This window comes from Canis lupus, chromosome 18 (assembly GCF_048164855.1).
Source record: "Canis lupus baileyi chromosome 18, mCanLup2.hap1, whole genome shotgun sequence".
NCBI classification, from domain to species: Eukaryota; Metazoa; Chordata; class Mammalia; order Carnivora; family Canidae; genus Canis; species Canis lupus.
Genome location: NC_132855.1, coordinates 16,047,630 through 16,072,052, shown reverse-complemented (window position 1 = coordinate 16,072,052; position 24,423 = coordinate 16,047,630). Strand labels below are relative to the sequence as shown.

General features: G+C 42.4%; 3 protein-coding genes across 5 annotated transcripts in view; 1 reads left to right on the top strand and 2 right to left on the bottom strand.

The window, feature by feature from the left end:
* The window catches only part of KBTBD2 (kelch repeat and BTB domain containing 2), a 53,608-nt gene extending 34,957 nt beyond the window's left edge, over positions 1–18,651 (bottom strand). The window contains exons 1-2 of the mRNA XM_072783540.1: positions 18,625–18,651; positions 8,579–8,691 (exon numbers count right to left, since the gene is read on the bottom strand). The gene's annotated coding sequence lies outside the window, so the exon portion shown is untranslated. The remainder of the gene's footprint in view (positions 1–8,578; positions 8,692–18,624) is intronic.
* LOC140608717 (retinitis pigmentosa 9 protein-like) overlaps positions 1–24,423 on the bottom strand; it is a 53,475-nt gene that overhangs the window by 13,410 nt on the left and 15,642 nt on the right. The window contains exons 7-9 of one of the 3 annotated variants that reach the window (XM_072783560.1): positions 23,812–23,895; positions 18,625–18,708; positions 8,579–8,691 (exon numbers count right to left, since the gene is read on the bottom strand). The gene's annotated coding sequence lies outside the window, so the exon portion shown is untranslated. Of the gene's footprint in view, positions 1–8,149; positions 8,266–8,578; positions 8,692–18,624; positions 18,709–23,811; positions 23,896–24,423 lie in introns of those variants that run through there. The other 2 variants (XM_072783559.1, XM_072783558.1) reach the window with 2 other exon arrangements.
* On the top strand, positions 5,814–20,120 carry LOC140608547 (uncharacterized). The gene is made up of 6 exons (XM_072783272.1): positions 5,814–5,942; positions 5,983–6,298; positions 6,428–6,580; positions 14,994–16,916; positions 18,964–19,057; positions 19,964–20,120. Exons 1-5 carry the CDS (start codon positions 5,814–5,816, stop codon positions 19,044–19,046), a joined length of 2,604 nt encoding a protein of 867 aa, XP_072639373.1. The 3' UTR covers positions 19,047–19,057; positions 19,964–20,120.

Sequence of the window (24,423 nt, the reverse complement as noted above, 5' to 3'; positions counted from 1 at the left end):
TCACAAAATTCTAAATAAAATACTAGCAAATAGAATCCTACAATGTATACTGAATATTAAAACTAAGTTGGGTATATCCCAGCAATACAAAAATTGTTTAATGAAAGAAAAGTCTAGGGGCGTCTGGGTAGCTTAGTCGGTTAAATGTCTGCCTTTGGCGCAGGTCATGATCCCAGTGTCCTGGCATCAAGCCCTGCATCAGGCTCCCTGCTCAGTGAGGAGCCTGTTTCTCCCTCTCCTCTGTTGCTCCCCCTGCTTGTGCTCTCTCACGCTCTCTGTCAAGTAAATAAATGAAATCTTAAAAAAAAAAAAAAAAAAAAAAAAAAAAGGAATAAAGAAAGAAAAGTTTATTAAGGAATCTACCTTACTAGCAAGGTGAAGGAGAAAAAATATGATTATTTCAATAGATTCAGGAAAACCATTTGCAGAAACTCAACATTTGTTCAAATTTTTTAAACTTTTAATTTTAAACTTATAATTTTTCAGCCTATTTGGAATAATAGAGACTCTCCTGATTTGATAAAGGATATCTAGAAAAGAACTTATCATAATTCTTTATGGTAAATCATTAGAAATGAAGTACAAGACAAAGTTATCTGCTCTCAGTGTTTTTAATTGAATATTGTGTTGAGGGTTTTAGAAGATTAAGATAAATGTGAGAAAGTATTCACTGAAAAGTAAGAAACAGGGATGCTGGGTGGCTCGGTGGTTGGGCATCTGCCTTTGGCTCAGGTCATGATCCCAGGGTCCTGGGATGGAGTCCTGTATCAGGCTCCCCATGGGAGGCCTGCTTCTCCCTCTGCCTATGCCCTGCCTTTCTTTCTGCATCTCTCATGAATAAATAAATAAAAATTTTTTAAAAAAAAAGAGAAGAAGCAGAATCATCACTATTTATAGATGATTTGAGTGTGCATGTAAAAAATCTGGTCAAATCTACCAAAACTTGAAGCTAATGAGAGTTTAGCAAAGTTGCTGGAATAAAAATCTCAATACACAGACCTGGAGGGTATTATGCTAAATGAGTAAGTCAAAATGATAAAGACAAATCTGCATGATTCACTCATAAATGGATGTAAAAAAAATTTAAAGACAAAAATAAACAAAAAGAATCAGAACTACAAATATAAACTGATGGTTGCCAAAGGGGAGGGGGGTAGGAAATTGGGCAAAAAGGGGAAGAGGGAAATAGAGGACTTCAGTTACGGAATGACTAAATCACGGGAATAAAAACAGAGCATAAGGAATACAATCAATGGTACTGTATAGCAATGTAATGGCACAGATGGTAGCTACACTTGTGGTGAAAATAGCACAATGTATAAACTTGTCAAATCACTAGGTTTTATACCTGAAATTAACGTAACATTGTGTATCAACTATACATAAATTTTAAAAAAAGGAAAAAAGTCACTTGTATTCCTATACACCACCAACACAGTTAGAAAATGTAATTTAAATGAAAGAAATAACTTTCAATAACAAGAAAAACTACAAAAGATATTTATAAAGGAAACTATAAGTTAGAACTTTGTATTTAAGATTTAACCATAGAAACAGATGTGATCTTCATTCATTCATTTAATTCCTGCCTAATACCCTATAATCTATCCATATAATAATTTGCTTATCTGTTCTCTTATTTCGTGGACATTTAGATGGTTTTCAATTCTTTTGTTACAAGCAATGCTACTGCAGGAAACAATTTTAATAGATAGCTCTTTGTATTTATATGTAGGATGTTTGTCTAGAATATTTCTAGAGGTAGAATTGCTGGTTTATGGACTATGACACATTTACAACTTTCTGATAATGTCACCTTGCTCTCCAAAGTGATTTAACCAATTTACACTGTCACCAGCAGTGTATACATGTTTCTAACACTACACTTTGTCTTCCTTAACCCATGGTGTTACCAGACTTGTTACATTTTTTTCCCAATCTGAGAGTTATAAGTGCCATCTCATTGCACATCCCACAAAAATGTAGGCTCCCTAGGAATTATAATTTTGTTTTTCTTCCCTGCTGTTTCCATTGGGTTACACTTGTGCTGGGTCCCTTTGTAGGTATTCAAATATTAGCAGAGGAAACAAGTGAATGAAGGTTCACTAGTAAGGCTGAGTGTCCTTGATCCTTGCTTAAAAGCAAGACTATTATTATCACACTTGTGTTTAAAATTTCAATCTGGGGGGCGGGGGGAGGAAGAAAAAAAAAGAAAAAAAGAAAAGAAAATTTCAATCTAAAATCCAGTGTGTTAACTGAGGGAAAGTATAAATCACTCTGCTTTAATGAGAAACAGAGATTGTCAGACTGTCAAAAGGAGGGTGTCAGGGACTACCCAATCAACAGAAAAGGCACTGGGCCTGGGAATCCAAAGACCTTAGCCCAATCTTCTTCCAATTCAACTTCATTTTATGGGCAGATTACTTAACCTCCTGAATTTCAGGTGCCATCATCTTAAAATAGAGATGATGATAATAATACCCATTTGGAATCCAGAGCAGAGAACACAGAGTTCACTAACTGGCCCTTAACATAAAAATAGCAACCTCCACCTAACCTCAGACACCCACTCCACACAAAATGCCACAGTTGGCACAAAAACGTTCTTACATCAGAGGTCACATTGATATATGGACAGCTAGTACCACTACAGGCCAAGTAGTACAAAACCAGGTAGTTTATCCTTGACATCTTCCAGCACTGCCCCAAACCCAAAGTTTTCAGTTAGTTTTTTCTTCTCTTCCGTTCTGCTCCCTAATGATCTACCTACCAACCCTCTCAATTATGTAAGTCGGAAGTCCTGTTCGGCTAAACACAACCCACCATATCCCTCACTCTATTTACTGAATAGTTGCTAAACTTTGCTTCCTCCCAAGGACACTCCTGTTCTGAGCTGCTCATAAAGGGGTTCCTCTTTCTCCCACTCTTCGTGCACTCCAGGGCTGAGGCATGGCCACTAGCTTGTGGAATATCCAAGTTTTCTGGGGACTGAATATTATAAAATTTGGGGAGCTCTCTTAAAGAAAAATATTGTAAAATTATAAATACAAACATCTTCTGATACTTCTCCCTTTCACTTTGCAGTCAATCTACCACATTCACTGAGGACATAGGAACCTGTAAATGACTATGATATGAAGGAGGAGGTGGATCATCCAAAATTCCCGGTTCCCTCATCTTTTCCTTCCTCAGTGTCACTGATTTCCACCCCACAGCATTTCAGCAAACCACTGCTTGGCCGCCCTATGGATCTTGCTATAATTTGCAACTGCTCCAACTCTAAAATCCTAAATTTAAATTTTCTGACCACAATACCCCTACTCTAACTCTTTCACTCTCATGTGAAAGATCCCCATATCTTTTTTCTCCATTTGATCAGTTCCTCCCCAACATTACTTCCTTTTTCTTCCTGACTATACACTAGCCACTAAGTAGGGTGGAGTAAGGTACCTAGGGTGAAAATTTAAGGAGGCATTCATGTTCAAGGTCATGCAAGTGCATGGTATACATTATGTGTCATAATGTATTATGTTAATTTCCCACCATTACACTGAACTTTAACTCTCTTCTTTCTACAAGCCTTACAAAACCACCCTTTATCCATCGAATCGTTCAATGTCTTTCCCAAGCAACAGAATATGACAGAGCAAGTGACATACCACTGCAGATGAGGGACAATATAAATTACTGATCCTCAGTCCAGGTCAGCCCTCAACTCTACCAGCAATCCTTTTGCACATCTGTAGATGACTGCTTTTTCCCCTCCCTGTAGCACTATGGTAGAGCTTGTTCATTGTCAGCTCAACTAATACCCATTTTTCTTCCTTAGTCACAGCAATCTTAATTTTTTTTTCAAGTGACAATATGCCCAGCGAAAAAAAAAACTGTATTTCAGCCATAGGAAGCCAATGTAGTATAATCTGAAGTTGGGCAGGTAGGTCTTCTAGTAAAGCTCCTTAAAACCAAAACTGAGGGGATCCCTGTGTGGCTCAGCAGTTTAGCGCCTGCCTTTGGCCCAGGACGTGATCCTGGAGTCCCGGGATGGAGTCCCACGTCGGGCTCCCGGCATGGGGCCTGCTTCTCCTTCCTCCTGTGTCTCTGCCTCTCTCTCTCTTTCTCTATGTCTATCATAAATAAGTAAATAAATAAATCTTAAAAAAATAAGATAAAATACCAAAACTGATGACAGAAGAGAAGCTGCTGTGTACCCTTTTGTGCTCTTTTTTCACCCTTTCTCTTCTCAACTCCCTGCTTTCTGCCTGGAACAGCCATCTTGAAACAAGTGCAATTTGAAGACGGAAACCATTGCTAAGGATGGTGGAATGGAAAGAGGAGATTGGGTCGTTGAGACAGCAAGGAGGTTCCAGACCAGCCGGTGATGAATGGCATGCCTCCAGACCTCTCTTTGTGAAAGAAAAACTTTTTTTTTTTTTTGAAATTAAAACTTTTATCTAGTTTCAGGCACCACTATTTCTGTTCAAACAGAATTTCTACCTGGTAACACAGTCATCCAAATTTTCAACGCTCCCTGCAAGTCTTATTCCTGGTCTCCATTGAAAAAAATCAAGGTCAAAAAAAAAAAAGAAAAAGAAAAAAGAAAAAAATCAAGGTCATCAGATGCTAAAGCACTGAAATCCCTGCCTTCAGGACTTCATGTCCCTCCTATGTGAGTTAACTTTCTTCTGTCCAAGGCAAAGCATTGCAACCAGGCTTAGCTAACCTCACAGTTTCCTCAGAACATCCTCCTAATATCCCTTCTCTCTCCTCTATAGGTAACATCTATCCATCTCCCCATTCTGGCCATAAAGATACTGAAATCTCAGGGATCCCTGAGTGGCGCAGCGGTTTGGCGCCTGCCTTTGGCCCAGGGCGCGATCCTGGAGACCCGGGATCGAATCCCACGTCGGGCTCCCAGTGCATGGAGCCTGCTTCTCCCTCTGCCCCTCTCTCTCTCTCTCTCTCTGTGACTATCATAAAGAAATAAAAAAAAAAAAAGATACTGAAATCTCTATCTTTAAAAAGCCAAAACATTTTTAAAAACTCACAATCCTCCTTCCAACCCCACGATTCCCGTTAACCACCCTCCTTTCTCCCACGTGCAAAGAACAGCAGAGTCGGGCAGCCCAGGTGCCGCAGCGGTTTAGCGCCGCCTGCAGCCGGAGGCGTGATCCTGGAGACCCTGGATCCAGTCCCACCTCGGGCTCCCTGCATGGAGCCTGCTTCTCCCTCTGCCTGTGTTTTTGCTTCTCTCCCTCTCTCTCTCTGAATGAATAAGAAAGAAAAAAAACAAAAAACAAAAAACAAAACAAACAAACAACAAAAAAAAAACAGCGGAGTCCGTGTGTGCCAGCTTCCCGCTCAAACTGCCCACCTGCCGGCCCACTGGCGGCCTCCCAGGCCCTCCGTCCCTCACTCTACCCGCCAAGCCTCTGCACCCCTGCTTTTTCTGTCCGCAGCGGGAAGCAGGCTGCACCCCCCCACCCCCCCGCCCCCCGTGCATCGCCTTCCCTCAGGCCTGCGCCGTCCAGGCCGCCTTCTCCCTCTCCTCCTAGGTCAGCTCCTCTCCCTAAGGGTCAGGGCGTTAGGCCCAAGGAGGGAAGGACGGCAGGAGCTCCGAGGAGGGGACAGCAGCTATCCTCACCGCACACCCTCGAATGGAAGGGACGGCCTGGGCGAGCGAGGGGTCCTCTGCAAGCGCCAGCACCCGCGCGTCCCCGTCCCCGCGCTGCAGCCAGCCCCGGGCAGAAAAGGGCCCCGAGCCGCCTCCGGTGCCCGCGGGCGGGGCGGCCTGGGTGCCGGCCGGCCCAGAGCGCATGTGCGGGCCATCTGCGGGAGGGCGGCGCCTGCGCAGTAGGCGGCACGTGCCCGCCAGACTATGTCAGGGCGGGAGCCGGGCCGCCGGGCGCCAGCCTGTCCGCGTGGCGGAGCCTGCTCGGGGGCAGGTGGGCGTGCGGGGACGCGCGTGTGGGGAGCGCGGAACAGACCGGTCGCGGGTCGGGAGACGCCGGGCTCGCGGCGCGGGCTCCCCGGCCTGGGAGGGCGCGGGGTCGGCCCCGGGCGAGGCCGGGCAGGACACGCCCTGGAGAGGAGCTCCCGGGGCTGCCCGGACCGTCGCGTGCGGCCTGCGCGCTCCTGCCGTGGCCTCCGGGCCTCAGCCGCCCTCCTGCGCGGCGGCGGCTGCTCCTGCTCGGGGAGCCGAGACTTGCTGCTGCTGGAGGGGCCCCGCCCGCGGGCGGCTCGGCCCAGGGCCTGGGGCGCTGCAGCCCGTGTCCCCGAGGCCCGGCGAGCGGCAGAGACGGTGGGGACCCCGCCCCCAGGCTTGGGGTTCTGGGCGGGAACCGACGACGCCTCCGTCGCGGCGGGAGGCGGGAGGCGGGAGGCGGGACACGGCGCTGGCCTCGCCTGAACGCCAACACCTGTTTTGCAGCCCAGGACATGAACTCCTCTTCGGAACACAGCGCTCACGGTGAGGGCGGTACCGCCAGGCCGTTTTTCTACGTGCACGCGGTGGGCCCTCCGCCGTACCCGAGCCCCTGGTACCAGAATCTCCCCGCTAATCCGTGCTGTGTTCCGGGGGCAGGTAAGAGATCTGAGGAGGTCGGCGGGGTGCGGTGCTCCCCGAAAGCAGCGCCTGAGGTTTTCTGACCCCTCGGGCCGCGACTTCTCTTTCCTCACCCTCCTGCGCGAGAGAGTATGACCGCATACGGGGGCAGGGTTTGAAGTTCACCTTAACAGATAAAATTTGAATTCTACCTGTATGCCAGTTCTTTTGCCAAATACTGGAAGTAGATTCTCTCCTTTGACCTCAACAAACCCATTATTGCTGTCTGTTTCACAAATGAGGCAACGGAGGCTGAGTCCAGGACTCACCCAGTTACACAGGAGTCAAACCGAAATGTTAGGGAACCACTCTGGTAGAGGCACCTGAGAGCTCATAGTGCCTATAGATTATCCCTTCTCATGTCTGCAGTAGCAAAGATAATGTTAAATCTAATTCTTCGGCGTGCCCTGCTATAGATCCAGCGTGTTGTGTACGTTAGGCAGCTGTTTTCCAAGGATCTGAAAACTAGGTGTGATAAGCACTGCTTTTGAGTTCATCAGTTACTGATCCCACCTGAATAGAATCTTCAGCCCAAGGAGCCCCTCAAGGCGGCCATTTTAGAATCGCAGTCCGAGCAATAAGGATTTTTGCCAGCAAACGACCTATGCTCAGCTCCTCACGGTCTCCAGCAGGACTGCCTACCTGACATATTTTGGACTTGTCCCTTCACATGAGCTAGTTCCTAAATTTTCATATATAAACATTCCATTAGCTTTGTTTCTCTGGTGACCCCTAACACAGATGTTGTAACGTGGTTTTGGAATGGTTCGGATGAAGGAATTGTATGAGGAAAACTCTTGAGGTCAGAGGGTGGGAAATTCCTGAGAGAAAGAGATGAATATTGTATCTTAAAATTTACTTGAATTAAAAGGCTGAGATTCTATACTCACGGACTTTTTTTCTTTTAATGGAATTCACCTTTAAGGTTTAAAATCTTGGTCCTGCGGCAGCCCGGGTGGTTCAGCGGTTTGGCACCGCCTTCAGCCCAGGGCCTGATCCTGGAGACCTGGGATCGAGTCCCACGTCAGGCTCCCTGCCTGGAGCCTGCTTCTCCCTCTGCCTGTGTCTCTGTCTCTTTCTCTGTGTCTCTCATGAATAAATAAATAAAATCTTTTAAATAAATAAAATAAAATATTGGTCCTGAGAGTTGAGGTTTAGGAGAATTAAAGTGGTGAGTACTGGGAATAGGAATCAGATCTGTATGCTTGTTTGCTTCCTTAATTGCAACCTAACTCAGAGATTTTACTGAAAAAAAGTTTATAGGATTTTACTGTCTTGTGCAACCTAGAATTCCAAGAAAGAAGCCATTTAGGGGCGCCTAAGTAGCTTGCTCAGTTAGGTGTCTGCCTTTGGCTAGATCATGATCCCAGGGACTTGGGATCAGGCCTCAGCCCTTGGAGTCCAGCTTGCTGCTCAGTGGGGAGTCTGCTTCTTCCACTCCCCCCACCCCACTTATATTCCTTCTCTTTCTCAAATAAATAAACCTTTAAAAAAAAAAAAAAGCCACTTCAGGCTGGCTAAATAGGGAATCAAAAGACATAATCCATATTAGAATCTATATCCCTTTATTTCTTTTTTTCCCGCCTTAGGTTTTGACTTTCCCTGTATTGACGTCATTTTCAGCCATTTCAAAGTGGCAAAAGATGGTTACAGCATTTCTGGGCCTGTAATGAATGATTTTATGGCTAGGGATCCCAGAGAAGAGCCTTCTCTTCCAGTAGTTTTTTTTCTTTCTTTTTTAAGATTTTTTTTTTTTTTTTTTGAGAGAGTGAAAGCGAGAAAGAACACAAGCAGAGGGAGGGAGAGGAAGAATCAGACTCCCTGCTGAGCAGAGAGGCCCATGCAGGGCTCTGATCCCAGGACCCTGGGATTAACCGATTGAGCCACCCAGGTACCCCTTCCAGTATTTTCAACAAGAGTTCCAAAGCTAACTCCTGGTGGTGTGGCTTTGTTACACGTTATCCTTGTTCTACTTACCAAGCCAGGAAAGACGGACTAGTCTCCTTAACCAGTCTAAGTTATATGCCCCATGTTGAAGGTGGTATGAAGGACAGAGAAGGTCTCTCCTTTTTCACAGGAGCTTGAAGGACCTATTGCCAAGAGAAGAATGGATGCCAGTACAAAAAGATGTTGACTGAAGATAATTTACATCATTTTTGGATAGAGTTAAGTAGGAAACTAGAAGAATGTATTAGAACTTGTTAAATAGCTTGGTGAAATTATGTATTAAACAGCGTATCTGTCATATCCAAGGTTGTAAAGATGGGGGAATATAACATGAGTCCAGTTGAGCAAGAAGACTCAGCATCCTGGCTGTCTTAACCCTACAGGGCAGATTATTGTGGTTTATTTTGTACCTAGTCATTTTGACTTGGAATTATTCAGGAGAGGCAAAACTATTCTATGAATAATGACATCTCTTTAGTTGAAACTGGTTTAAATTACTTTTTTATTGAAAAAGTAACCAAATGCATTGGCTAAAAATTAAAACAGTATACAAAGAATGAAGTCTTTCCCTCTTATCCCTTTTCTCAGTCTACCAGAAAATATGGCTAGTGATTTGGTATCTTTATGGATATATATTCTATGCATATTCAAGGATTTTTACTTGTATTTAGTAGGCTTTATTTTTTAGAGCAACTTTAGGTTCACAACAAAAGGGAGCAGAAGGCAGAAAGATTTCCCATATGCCTCCAGCATGCCTCTCCCATTATCAACATCCTTCACCAGAGTGGTATATTTGTTACAATCAGTGAACCCGCAGTGGTACATTTCACCCAAAGTTTATATTAGGTTGTGGTTGTGCTCTTAGAGCTGTATGTTCTGTGGTTTTGGATAAATATATCATGAAAGATACCTACCCACCTTTATAATATTGTATTGAATAATTTCACTGCCCTAGAAGTCCTTTACTGATTCATGCCTCCATTCTCTCTAACCCTTGGCAACCATCTATCTTTTACTGGTTCTGTAACTTTGCCTGTTCCAGAAAGTTGTATTATTGGAATCCTATAGTATGCTTTTTTTCAGATTTGCTTCTTCTACATAGTAATACGCATTTTGAGTTTCCTTATATCTTTTTGTTTCTCGATATTTTTTTTGTTTTTTTACTGCTAAATAATATTCCATTGTCTGAATAATGTTTATATATCCACTCATCTACTAAAGGATATCTTGGTTTCTCCCAAGTTCTGGACGAATATGTTTAGTTTTGTTAAGAAAGTGCCAAACTAAAAAAAAAAGAAACTGCCAAACTTTCTTCCTTTCACACTATATCATTTTGCATTTGTACCATCTTGCATTTCCACTAGTAATCAGAGTTCCTATTGCTGCACATCCTCGCCAGCATTGAGTGTTGTTAGTGTTCAGGATTTCAGCCATTCTATTGCTCCTATAGTATCTCATTACTTTTATTTCCATTTTCCTGATGACATGATGTGAAGCATGTTTTCATGTTTACTTGGTAAGATTTGTCTTTGTATTTTCTTTGAGATAAATGTTAAGGTCTGTAGTCTCTTTTCTTTTTAATTTTTATTTATTTATGATAGTCACACAGAGAGAGAGAGAGAGAGAGAGAGAGAGGCAGAGACACAGGCAGAGGGAGAAGCAGGCTCCATGCAGGGAGCCCGACGTGGGACTCAATCCCGGGTCTCCAGGATCGTGCCCTGGGCCAAAGGCAGGCGCCAAACCGCTGCGCCACCCAGGGATCCCTGTAGTCTCTTTTTAAATCAGGTTATTTTCTTAATGTTTTAAGTGGTTTTTTTTTTTTTATATTTTGGGTAACAGTCCTTTATCAGGTATGTATTTATAAATATTTTCTCCCAATATGTGACTTTTTATTCACTTGACAGTATTAGTATCTTTTGTGAGTTTTACATTTTAATGAAGTTTAGCTTATCAGTTCATTCTTGCATGGATCACGTATGCCACTGGTTTTGTGTCTAAGTAATCACCAAACCCAAGCGCTTCTAAGTTTTCTCTTGTGTTACCCTTTAGGTCTTAGAGTTTCTGTATTTTACTTAGAGGTGTGTGGTCCATTTTGAGTTAAGTTTTGTGAAGGGTGTTTGTTGTAAAGTTTGTGTCTAGGATCACTTTTTGTACGTGTGTCTAGTTGTTCCAAAACAATTTGTTGAAAAGACAACAATCTTTGCGCCATTGTATCATCCTTGCTCCTTTGTCAAACATTGGTTGATTATATTTATATGGGTCTGTGTGTGAGCTCCCTATTCTACATTGATCTATTTGTAATTTCTTTAAGATTTTTTTTTTTTTTTTTTTTTTTTTAGATTTTATTTATTCATGAGAGACACACAGAGAGAGACAGAGAGAGAAGCAGACTCCATGCAGCCCTGGACTGAAGGCAGCGCTGAACCACTGAGCCACCCAGGCTGCCCTTATTTGTAATTTCTTACGTGTTTGGTAGACTTCACCAGTGAACCTTTCTGGGCCTGGTGCTTTCTGTTCTGGAAGGTTATCAGTTAATTGATTCACTTCCTTTAATACAAAAAGATCTATAAAGATATCCATTTCTACTTCTGTGAGTCTAGTTTATCTTCCAAGGAATGAATTGGTCCATTTTTTGTAGGTTTTGAAAGCTGTGATAAGAGTTCATAGTATTCTTTCCATCTTTTTACTGTCCACAAGATTTGTAGTGATGTACCCTCTTTTATTTCTAATGTTAGTCATTTGTGTCTTCCTTTTTTTACTCAATAAGCTGGCTGGAGGCTTATAAATGTTACTGATCTTTTCAGTGAACCAGCTTTTGTTTTGTTTTCTATCGATTTTCTTTTGTCGATTTCACTAAGTATGCTTTAAATTTTCTTATGCTTGGATTTAATTTGCACTTCATTTTTTAGTTTCCTAAGTTACAGGCTAGATGATGGATTTTCAGATCTTTTTAGTTTTGTGAATTTTTCTCTAAGCACCACTTCCATGCCATCCAACACATTTTGAGAGGTTCTATTTCATTTAGTTCAAAATATTTTTAAATTTCTTCTGAGATTTCTGTATTGACTGTTACTTTAGTAGTGTATTTAATCCAAAAGTATTTGGGGATTTTACAGCTATATTCTGTTGTAGGCTAAGAGTAGATGCTGTATGATTAATATACATTTTAATTTCTAAAGGTGTTTCCTGGCTCATCGTACAGATATCTTGGCACATGCTCCATGTGGGTATATGTGTATTCTGTTTGATGAAGTGGTCTGTGGATGTTAGTTACTTCCATTTGGTTAAGGGTGCTGTTCAGTTCAATCATCCTTATTCATTTTTTTACCCACTGCATCTGTCCTGTTCTGATAGAGGAGTGTTAAGGTCTCCCAACAGTAATAGTGGGTCATTCCATTTCTCCTTGCAATTCTATCACTTTTTGCCTCACATAGTTTCACCCTTTGTTAAGGGCATACACTTTAGGGATTGTTACGTTTCAGTGAAGAATTGAGGTTTCATGCAATGCCACTCTTTGATCCCTTTCCTTGCTCTGAAGTCTGCTCTGTCTGAAAAAAATAGTTTGTTCACTTTCTTTTGATTCGCTTTAGCACAGTACATCTTTCTCCATGCATTTACTTTTCATCCCTGTCTTTATATTTAAAGCCAAGTTTTTGCAGACAACACAGGTTTTGCCTTTTAGGATATTTTGTAATATTTTCTTGATTACCAGGCATTCTGTACTGGATAAAAGGAACTGTTCTAAATAGGCCTTTAGTGATGTGTTAAGTTGTGGAGGTAGGACAGAGATCATAGTCCTCTGGCTATTGAAGGACTATGATGTTAGGTGTCTTTTAGTGAGATTGTGTCTTTGGACTTGCACAGTACTTTACCTTCCTCCTCCCGTGGTAGAGAAGGGTGGTTAGGATGGGTTTGAGATTAAGTGTTTGCCTACCCCCTTATCAATTAGGCTCTGGTTAACTAGCTTATACTAAGGTCCAGTATTTGTAAGAATAGAGCTCTTCTTGTGTATATCACAATGGTTTCTATTCCCCACTCTTCCTGTGAGAGTTTTTTCCTAGATTTACTCTAAGAAATTGGTTGAGCTAGTATAGATAAAACTCAAACCAAAGTAAGGGGGAGGGTTCCCTATAAATGGGTCCTTTAAGTTTAACTCTTAGATTTGTTCACCATGAGCCTGCAGTTCGTCAGTGACAGTTCAGGTTTCTGTACCCTACTACTAGTTCCTATGGAATTTTTATGTTAGATTTATATTCCTGTAAATTTGGCTTGTCTGCTTCACATATCTCTCCAACATGGGGGGTAGCACTTCACCTGTAACCTACTGCTGTGAAAGATCTGAGAAGAGTTCTTGATTTTTCAGTTGGGCTCTTTACTTTGTTCAGAGTAAGTGACTTCCAAACTTCTTAGGTAAAAAAAAAAAAAACAAACAAAAAACAAAAACAAACTTCTTAGGTATCCAAAATCAGAAGCTCTACCTGCTTTTAATATTAATTAGACATGCAGTACACATAGCTGTATAATTGAAATAGAAGGCCAAATTCATGCTTTATAAATACACTGATTTTGAATCAATATTAAATTCTCCTTGCCTTAGTACCCTGCTTTGTATAACAAGATGAATTAATTTTCTTTTGCCGTTGGCCAATATTTCCTCATTTCCCCCACCACCCAGCCTCTGGTAAACACTAGTTTACTGTTTCTGAGTTCATTTTTTCTAGATTTTACATAGAAGTGAGATGATGTAGCATTTATGTTTCTCTGTTCAACTTATTTCTCTTAGGAAAATACTCTCAAGGTCCACCTATTGTCACAAATGGCAAGATTTCCACTTAGAAAAGGTTTGGGTAGCAGTGGAAGAAGTAATAAAGGAAGATGTCCCAGAAAAGTGAAGAGGAGTTGGCCTGTGGGGGAACCCACAAACAGCTACAGCCTTAGAGGCTTAGTGGGAGAGTGATGATACAGTGACAAACCAGATAATGAGGGCCTTTTGGTATCCTAAGGAGTGGGATCATTGTTCCTTATTTCCTGATTGGCAGTGACAAGCCCTTCAAATACTGTCTCTCGAGTGAGGGGTCACAGTTGGGTCAAAAAGACAAATCTGGGAGTGCCTGGCTGGCTTAGTTGGTAGAGCATCCAACTCCTGATCCTCAGGGTCATGAGTTTGAGCCCCACATTGGGTGTAGAGATTACTTTCCAAAAAAAATGAAAAGAAAGAAATGAAAGAAAGAAGGAGGGAAGGAGGGAGGAAGGAAGAAAGAAAATAAATGAATTCTGGAACTAGTATGGTTTATAGACTTCTAAATATCAGAAAGATGGGTCAAGGAAGTTTCTAGTAGTAGTTACTGAGGTAAAAACATGGCAGATGACTTAAAGTCCTATGCATGTTAGCAGAGGGAGAAAGGTATTACAAAGAGTAGCCATAGATTTTGCTGATTAGTGAGGGACAAAATAACTCAAACACTTATGTTTTTGCAGTGGGTAGTTGAATAGGGTCCTGTGGTGGATGCTAGTGGAAGGGAATCTGCTATTAAGGTATTTTGGTCTATTGTATGATATAGTACAACTTTTGTGGTGGGAAGTTATCAGACTCATGAATTTCTTTCTGTTGGCTTCTAACCTCTTTAGACAGTGTTGAACTCCAAGCTGAGACTTATCTGTTCCCTTTCTATAAAGAAAAAAGAACATATACTTTTATGTATAAATACATTAGGCCAGGTCCGAGAGACATTTTGATGTAGTCTTAAAAAGAGTGAAACTGAGTTCATAGGATCAGCCATCAGTAAATTGTCTGATGAACACTGATCTGAATATAATTACTGTTTTCATATACTAAGTAGAAGTTTTAACTTCATTTGCCTTTTAAAGTCCAATCCTTTTCCCCACATGAATTTGTGTGAAAGAAATGTGTCTGGCATTATTGGCATCATTGAACTATTTACCCCTAAAGAGAGGAAAATGGGGAAAGCGGGATGTGTGTATGTGAATGAACAGTGCTGAATGAACAGGTTTACAAAGGCTTGTACGTACAAAGAACTTTTGTTCTTCTTTGCTCTATAAGAGCTGACATAATTATTCTTTCCTCAGCCACAACAATCCTGAATTACGCTTACTAGGTGCTTGGTCTCTTTGAAAAAGAGATACTACTAAGTAGTAGTGATTCATAATATGCTGAATATCTGATGGCCTGGTAACCAACTAATCAGTTCAGTTGCCTGCTTTAATGGTGAAGGAAGGTTCTGGAGGCCCCACCATTCTGGTCATTGCCCTTTCCCTTGTCGAATCCTGAGGATCTCCAGGGAGAAAGTAGAGGCCGTTAGCTACCAACTGGCATAGAAGAAACTGCATATGTTAACAAGTGGTGTGGCCACATGGCTGCATACTGGCTGAATGTTGTGACTGGCTGCAGGACACAGAGTGGCTAACTGCTGTGTTCTTCTCCTAGGTTTCAGAAACGGAAGTCTGTATTTTCCATATTCGGTGGTACTCAGTGAGTATCCTGGCTTCCTCATCCCTCAGTCCCCGTTGCCCACTGCATTTTACCGAAGACCTATGTTTTGTAACACAGCACAGTTCCGGCAGTGTAGTGGCTATGGACAGAAAACAAATACGAAAGAGACTCAGACTGAACCTCATCAGGCTGAAAATATGACTCAGAAACAAGACACCCACTCAGAAGGTGATAGGGTGACCAGTATCCTGACTTCTAATATTGACACAAAAGCCGGCAAACCTGAAGCAACAGGTAGGGTTTTGTCTTCTGTTGTCCAGAAGGAGCCACATCCTGAGAGCCCTTCTCATAACATCGTGTACAGGATATCACCTCAAGGACACTATGTACCTGAGAAGGCAAAAACGAGGCCAGAACAGAGCAAAGGATGCCCTGTAACACAGTTCTGGAAGACTTTGAAGGAAACTATCCGTTTATATAACCTAACTTATGGTAAGACCATGCCAGAGAACCTGGTGCAGCATAGTGGGATTTCACAGAGTCCTTGTGAAAGTAGAAGTGTGCTCTATAACCGTCATGAGGGTGCAGACAGCATCACAGGTAAAGATGATGAAAGCACTATCTGGTCGAAACAGTGTCATGATGTAAAACATGATGAGGTGGTAAAGTCAGGCTCCATCAGGGACATGAACTTGGGAAAAGAAAAAGGCTGTGCAGCTGTTCCCCAATTCCTGTCCTCTCCAGGTGAAGCAAAAGACAGAGATGAAATCCAGGATACACTAAACTCCAGTCTGTGCCAGTCTTCTAGAGATGGCAATCAGCTCCAGCAGGAAAGGCCGTTCTGCTCCAGCAATAAGGCCATTGAGGACCTGAGCCTACAGTCCAAATCCCAGAGTCCCATTAGCTTTGGGGAGAACATGCCAGACAATGGCAGTGGGGGCCATGGCCTCCTTGTGAAAGTGGATGAAGGTGAAGTGGTAGAGATGCACAGCTGCCCTCAGAGTTATGTCCCTCCCCCTACCTCTCTGGCCCAGTTCAGCCAAGTCAGTGAAGGCATTCAATGTGATATGAGCCAGTGGCAGGATGCAGAACACGAACAATCTCCTGAGTCATCACCAGAAAGCAGAAAGACCTCAGAGGAAGGGGCAGTCAGGTGTGGGGAATTGGATGAGGTGGTGGTGAGGGACGGCTTCCCCAAGTATGTTCCTAACCCCGCCTGGTTGGCCCAGATGAACAAGGGAGTAGATGCGGGGATTCAGTGTGATGGCAGCTGGTGGCAGGATGCAGAGCTGGAGAAATCCCCTGACCAAATGCCTTCCAAAGATGAGGAGTCCTCACCAGCCTGCAAAACTGAGGGCTCACAGGGAAAGACCATCAGGATTGGGGAACTGAACACAGATGAAGAAATGACCAGGAAGGATGAGACTGAGGAGGAGGAGCATGAGAACTTCAAGAAGTGTGCAGATATTCAAAAGTCTGTGACCGGCAGGAAGCAGACCTCCCTGAGCAACTTCTCAAGTGGGAACACAGGCTATTTAGTGAGGGAAAATGCTGCCTCGAACACTGTACTTCTTGAGGATTCAGAAGACTGTGACTTCGAAGAGGAAGTTGAAGGTGAAATGGAGGAGCTAGACTGCCTCTTTGCAGAATTTAGTCCACTGGGCCCTGTGGCCTCTTCAAAAGGACAGATTTATCACAAGGCCGGCAGGATCATCCGGATGCCACCTGAGTGCTGTCTCCCTTCCCAACTTCTTATGTGGCCCACCAGAAATAAGAACAGGTTAAAGCATGGAGAATATGAGAGCATCCCTGTAGTGTGCAAAGTGACAGGACAGGATGGCCAGTTCCGAGGGGAATGTACGACGGCCATGCAGGAGGGGTTGGAGTCCAAGAGAGCCTGTCATAAGTCCTGGGAACGTAAGTGACTAATGGGCTCATCCTATTTGGTGTCTCTGCTGGTTCCATACTGGGTCCTGGATGCAAAGGCAGCCATAGATCAATAGTGTTTCTCCATTTTGAAAGTATGTTTTTTGTTTTTTTTTTTAAGATCTTATTTTATTTATTGATGAGAGAGGCAGAGAGGCAGAGACACAGGCAGAGGGAGGAGGAGGCTCCCCAAGGAGAGCCTGATGTGGGACTTGATCCAAGGACTCTGGGAGCATGCCCTGATCAAAGGCAGGCACACAACCACTGAGCCACCCAGGTGCTACTGAAAGACTGTTCTTAAACAACTGTAGGTGCCCATGTTTGTAGGATTGGCAGAGATCCCAAGTTTGAAGTCCTGCATTCTAGGAATTGTAATTTGAAACAAAGAGCTATAGGAGATGATGCAGACCTGGGTGGTGGGAAAGGACAGGAGGCAGAGAGAGAAAAGAGTGATGGACATAGATCTAGGTAGGGTTGCTAAGAACGGGCAGTCCCATGTAGAGGTGGTGAATTTTGATAAAAATTTGGGAGCTGTTCTTTGGAGTGAGAATGGAGACAATAGCATGAGCTCAAATGGACAGCCAGGCCAGGTCAAGTATGTTCCAGGGATTGAGCCTGAGAACAGCCAGCCAGGGGGAGAACTGTGAGGAGTTGGGAAAGTGGTGCTAAAATAGATATTTTGGGGCACCTGAGTGGCTCAGTGGCTGAGCGTCTGCCTTTGACTCAGGGCGTGATCCTGGGGTCGTGGGATTAAGTCCTGCATCACGCTCTCTGCAGGGACTCTGCTTCTCCCTCTCCCTGTGTCTCTGCCTCTCATGAATAAATACAATCTTTAAAAATCTTAAATAAAATCTTTAAAAAAAATAGTAGATATTTTCCTTTTTAGATTTTGTCCTGTAGGCAATATGGGGGTGCCAAAAGTAAACTGAACAGAGAAAAGACAGGAAGAAATGTGCTCAATGCATCTTCACCTGGTGGGACTGTATAGAAGTTTGAAGTGTAGCTGTATGGCTGAAACTTCTATATAAAGTCAGTTTAGGGGGAGCCCTGGTGGCTCAGCGGTTTAGTGCCACCTTCAGCCCAGGGTGTGATCCTGGAGACCCGGGATCGAGTCCCATGTCGGGCTCCCTGCATGGAGCCTGCTTCTCCCTTTGCCTGTGTCTCTGCCTCTCTTTCCCTGCCTGTCTCTCATGAATAAATAAATAAATCTTAAAAAAAAAAAAAAAAAAAAACTAAAGTCAGTTTAGTTGAACATTAGATATAAAGTGATGAGGATCCTAACTCTGATAGGAATTAAAATATCTACATTCTCAGAGAATCCATCAATGAAATTGATTCTTTAAGAAAAAAAATAAATAAATAAAAAAGGGTTTGAACATGAGTACCAGGAGAAAATGGTAATAACATTCTTGGAAAAGTAAACTTGGGAAGGGGAGTTGTTTTGCTTTACTGTGTGGTTGTTGGTGGGAGGACTGGACTAGCAAGTCATGCAGACCTGGTTGAAGCTTGAGTTTGGACTACCCTATGATTAGGGAAGGGGCTCAAGGAGTGGGAAGGACCAAGAGTGGAGCCTGGGGGATGATTATATCTGGGGTGCAAAAATAAAGGGAAGCAAGTGATGAATGGGCTGCATAAGGGGCCCCCTGAGGAGACTGAAGTTCCAATCTTAGCTCCCAAACCAAAACACTGTCCATCTTACCTTTAGTCTTCTCAAAGTCTCATTTGCTCTGCTGTCATTTCCCATCAGTGTGTAGGAATCAGTTTTCCCCATCCTATCACAGCCCTGTGAAGAAGATAACTTTAATTTACTCTTGGTTATACAGTTAAGATGGTAATTTTCAGGCCAAATTCTCTAGATTGTGTCTCTTATTTTGTTTTTCAAATCATGTGATGATTTTCCTGCCAAGGACTGTAGAATGATAAAGAATAGTATCTTAAACAATAGATTTCTCATGAAGGATGTATTTTGTATTTGTTTTTTCCTTTGGTTTTTTAAGCAACTTGGGTTATTTACCGTATGAATCACTTCTTCCCTCAGGTAACTGTCAGAGGTGGAAAACCAAGGTACCTTACAAAGTTTCAAACAGATTCGAGGCAGATGCTGTAAAGTTTAGGAAATAGCAGGTACAGAGGTTGGTATCTGTGTCCAATTTGGATTTCTCATGATTGGCTTTTAGGGATTTGTTTGGGGTTTCCTACTCAGTGAATATTCTGCCCTCCAAAACTAGCATTGCTTGTGGGCAGTAAAAAATGGCAGCAGTCTGATTGGGTAATAGACCTGTTTTTTTGTTTGTTTGTTTTTGTTTTTTTTTTTTTAGACCTGTTTCTATAGATCCTCGCTTACTAGTAGATTGGAGCCAAAGCCTTTCAGTTCTGTGGAGTGTTTTTTTTTTTTTTTTTTTAATTTATGATAGGCACACAGTGAGAGAGAGAGAGAGAGAGGCAGAGACACAGCCAGAGGGAGAAGCAGGCTCCATGCACCGGGAGCCCGACATGGGATTCGATCCTGGGTCTCCAGGATCACGCCCTGGGCCAAAGGCAGGCGCTAAACCGCTGCGCCACCCAGGGATCCCTGTGGAGTGTTTTTTATGGTGGTTTTCCACATTTAATTCCCAGTGCTGTTGATGGTGGTCTGTTGTGGGTTATATGGGATTATGTAAGTTATCTGAGTGGCTTATCCAAGTGTCCAAGTGTAGAACTGGGAGAGCTAGGTACTGGAAGTTCAGGGTCTCCCTTAAGGAGCTAGTAGCATGACAGGTTTCTCTTCACACTGAGTCTTGGTGTTGAGTATCCTTGCCACACCTTCAGCCCCTAGGCCTGGAGTGTCAGGGCACAAGTGGTGACTGGCCCTTTCCATGTCATCCTGCCTTGCAGTGGTCATGAAGGAAAGCCTGATAATCACTCCCAGGCAAAATGTTAAGATCTTTAACTTTATCCTAAAAATGAAAACTAAAGATATTAGTAATGATTCTCTGCATAAGATATCTTGAGTTTGTTATATATCTAATTTAAGGAATTCTTTTATTGTTATTTCATAGGAAACAGATTACTGCGTTCCAGTTATATAGAAGAACTAAATAAGTGATGCATCATCATGATGGTTTAGATTTGAATTAAGAAAGCGATCATACCAACAAAAAGAAAACGTGACATTATAAAGCCTTTGGAATTAAATAAAACAGCAAATAAATTGAATTGCGTATGTGTGGGATTCTCAAGCATTTTCTTCCCCTCTCATAATGGCCACATCACTGATAACACCATCAGTGAAGTTGGGTCATTCATGAATACTTCTGCCGTGTATATTGCTGTCTTGTAATCTCCAGGGACCTTTAAATATGGGGAAAAGGATGGTGGAGTTGAGGACAGAATAAATAGATGAAGGATTTGCCATAAACAGCAACTACCCTGAAGATAGAGACTGACCTTATTTTCTTTATAGTATTTTCACTGATCAGTATATCCATTGGTGGGTTGTAGTATGTTATTGACTTCCAGCATACACTCAGAAACAAGGGGAACTTTAGGCAAATAAGAGTTCCTTATACCCAGAGCCTACCACCTATATGGTCAATTTGTGGAACCAATCTTTTCCCAAATAAGTGGCACAGGTTAAGTCTGTGACTAGTGCTAAAATGTTTCTATGTGGATGAAGGCTGTCCTAAGGGTATTTGTAAGATAGGGCAGATGTAGAAAGGCTAGCGTTGCCTCCTAGAAGGACACTCTGGGCGATTCTACGAATATTGTGATGCATATGAATGGATCAACTCTGACCCTCTGAGTTGCCCAGTGATGAGTTAATTCTATTTGTTTACTATATTTTTATGTTTTTAAACTATTTCTAACATCTACGGTAACAAAATTAATTAACAAAATTAACTCTCATGATGGGTTAAGGAGATGGTACAAAGCAGTAACACTGCATGAGATGCAAAAAGGCAAGCAAAAGATAATACGGTTTCTAAAGCTGGTCTTACAAGGTTTGTGACTTACCTCCCACCTAACCCCTACCTAAAATATTACGTAGATACTCTAAGAAAATATCTGTGACGCCCATCCCCATCCATGGCTAGAGTATGGGACTTTTCTGTGGTTTAGTAACACCTGCATTTTCACTTTCATAGTTTGTGATATGCCCACATGGGAGAGTTACATGAAAGAGTTTTCACCCTTGATATCCTGTATTCCTTACTGCTATAGTACCTCCATGGAATAGTTAGACATCATAGCACTCAAATATTTGTAAATGAATGGCTTATTGTGAATTTATATGAACAGTTTTAGCCTTGTGAGTGTTCCCACCATCATTCCAAGTCCAGAACATAACTGAAATGGGGAGGCTGAGTTAGGAATGCACTGGCTGGAGTAACTGAATAATAAGGAAGATTTGGATCCATATAATCCAACTTCTTATCTGGGAGCCAGGAAGGCATTCCATTACTCTGACTCCCCCCCCAACAATCTGATTCATTTACCTATAAATCCCCACGAGAAGTTAAAAGTGTGGTTTTCATTAATGTGTTAGTATGAGTTGAATCTCATCACTTTTTTGACACCTGTGAAATAGTTTCAAGTGTTGGTGAACTAAGGCACTTAAATGGACCATAACTTGGGCTCTCTGGCTACTGGGAAGACGTTGGACCCAAGAAGGTGGGGAAGATTGTAATACTGGTATATGGAAGAGCAAGCATAAAAAGAGGAGGATGGTCCAATCAACACTTTGCCTGCTTTGTAACCCCTCCCAAAGTCTTACCTTTACTCTAGAGGTTAGATGAGAAGTCAAGAGTAAGTCTGGTAAACGAAGTCCAAAATGAAGGGTACATCCTGACAACACCTTCCCTTTCATTTTCCCAAGTGGTTATTGGACCCCATGACACACTGAGTTCCTTAGGGTTAAACTCTGACATGAAGATTTGTGTGCAGGAAATTTAGTGGGGAGTGCTATGGGGAACAAACTCTCTGAAGTGGCAAAGAAAGCATGATTATGCATAGAGAAGAAATATGGATGTGATGCAGTAACAACAAAGACCTTGCCCAATCGCACTGGGAGCTCCTGAGCTGCAATGATGCTGCAGAACTATCTCAACAAGAGTAAGAAGCCATACTTACACCCCTGCACTGACCAGTCACTGATGCAGGATGCCCCTAGAAAGGAGGCATGACCTTGGGTACTGTGACTCTCTTCAAGAAAGATCCCTGGAAAGGGGAAGTCAGTTGCAACTTGTCAGTTGTTAACCATCCCAGCAGGTGGGAAAGTAAACACTTTAGTCCTAAAGTCAGGGTGGGAATTAAGAGGCAGATACTAGTGGCACAACACAGAATCCATTACAATTTCCATATCAGGTTTCAACTGGAGAATGTAACTGTATTTCTAATAAGTTTGCATTGAACACCACTATGCGTGACACATTGTGTTAGAAGCTGAGACTAGGGCAGCCCGGGTGGCTCAGTGGTTTAGTGCCGCCTTCAGCCCAGGGTGTGATCCTGGAGACCCAGGATCAAGTCCCTGTGTCGGGCTCCCTGCATGGAGCCTGTTTCTCCCTCTGCCTGTGTCTCTGCCTCTCTCTCTCTCTCTCTCTCATGAATAAATAAGATCTTAAAAAAAAAAAAAAAAAAGGAAGCTGAGACTAGAACATGCAACAAGAAAGATGGTGGTCTTTGCCCTAAAGAAGTTTCTAGACATGTGGGGCAATCACTAATTTCCACAAATGTACTGACTTAAAACAATATCCACCAACTTCTGATTTCTGGACTGGCACGTAAGGAGGTAAGTCTTCACTCTGTCCTAAGAAGTAAAAGTAAAAGCAGAACTAAAAATGATCAAATCTTCCTAAATTTGTCAAAGAACTGAGGTCACAGCAAAACCCCTAACCTGAAAATTGCAGACAGGCGGACTTGGAAAATCATAACAACCACAGCAGAAACCTCTGTGGGAGGTAGGATGTGCCACGTAGGATATCTACTGTAACAAGTGTACCATTCTGGTGTTGAAATAAGAGAGGGGGGTTGTGGGTATGTGGGGACAAAATACATGGTAAATCTCTGTAGTTTCTGCTTAATTATATTGTGAATGTAAAACAGCTGTAAAAAAAAAACAATTTTTTAAAAAGTGAAAAGATAGAAACAATGCCCATTTATTATCTCATAGGTCTGTAGGTCAAAAACCTGAGTAGACCATAGACCACCCTTAAGGTCAGACTCTGACATGAAGATCTGTGTGCAGGAAATTGACTGGAGAGTGCTATAGGGAATAAAATCTCAGAAGGGGCAAAGAAAGCATGATTATGTATAGAGAAGAAGTACGGATGTGATGCAGAAATAATAACAAAGGCCTTCACCAATTGCACTGGGAGCTCCTGAGCTGCAATGATCCTGTAGAATAATAACTGGCATAAAAGATCACACCTTAAAAAAATAAAAAATAAAAAGATCACACCTTAAAAAAAATTTAAAAAAAATAAAAATAAAAAAAATTTTTTTAAATTTAAAAAAATTAAAAAAAAATTTTTTTTAATTAAAAAAAGAAAAAAGGGATCCCTGGGTGGCGCAGCGGTTTGGCGCCTGCCTTTGGCCCAGGGCGCGATCCTGGAGACCCGGGATCGAATCCCACGTCGGGCTCCCGGTGCATGGAGCCTGCTTCTCCCTCTGCCTATGTCTCTGCCTCTCTCTCTCTCTCTCTGTGACTATCATAAATCAATAAAAAAAAATTTTAAAAAAAGATCACACCTTACATCCCTGCAGTCTTTGAATAGGTTAGTTATGTATTATAATCTAATCAGGGTAGAAAATCCATTATAGTAACAAGTTCTACAGATTTGGGCAAAAAATCTTGGAGGCTATTTTATAATTGTGCCTACTACCACCATAATGACAGGTAGATAGATACCTTGGTAAAAGGAGGTCTGGTGACTTCTCTTCCTTTTCTTTTTTTTTTTCTTCCTTTTCTATATAGGACTGGAGAGTACTGGGTCTGAAAGGAGAGATTTTAGGATGAAGAACTTTGTTCAGCTTTATAGGGTCAGTGGTCTGGGAATTGGAGCAGAGGAAGAAGAGGTTAGTTTGAGGTTCTTGTGGGTAAACTGGAGAAAAGGACTACAGGTCAAGGGATGTCAGACCAAACAAAGGACCATGGAAACTAGGCCAGAAACCTGAAGCGAGAATAGAGACGGGAATTAACTTGCAAAGAGGGATGCAGTGGATGGCAAGATCCCGATTACAACAGGAAGAGGAAGGAGGCTTCAGGAAGAGGTTTAACACTTAGAGCAGTGGTTCTGCAAGTCTGGCCCCCAGACCAACAGTATCAGTATCATTTGGACACTTGTCACAATTGCAAATTCTCCAGTCCACTCCAGACCTAAAATTCTAGGAGTTAAGACCCAGGAGTCTGTTTTAACAACCACTCCAGGTGATTTTGCTGCCCCATAAGTCAAGAATTATCGATATTATTCTCCCCTATTGTAACTGAACGTTTATCATGAATGGGTTTCCTGCATGAGAA

Bases quoted from the DNA above. Each gene is read 5' to 3' on its own strand.
- LOC140608547 (XM_072783272.1), top strand. From the start codon at position 5,814: ATGTGCGGGCCATCTGCGGGAGGGCGGCGCCTGCGCAGTAGGCGGCAC. The intron at 6,299-6,427 runs GTGGGGACCCCG...CCTGTTTTGCAG, and splicing joins CCCGGCGAGCGGCAGAGACG to CCCAGGACATGAACTCCTCT. The intron at 6,581-14,993 runs GTAAGAGATCTG...TTCTTCTCCTAG, and splicing joins GTGCTGTGTTCCGGGGGCAG to GTTTCAGAAACGGAAGTCTG.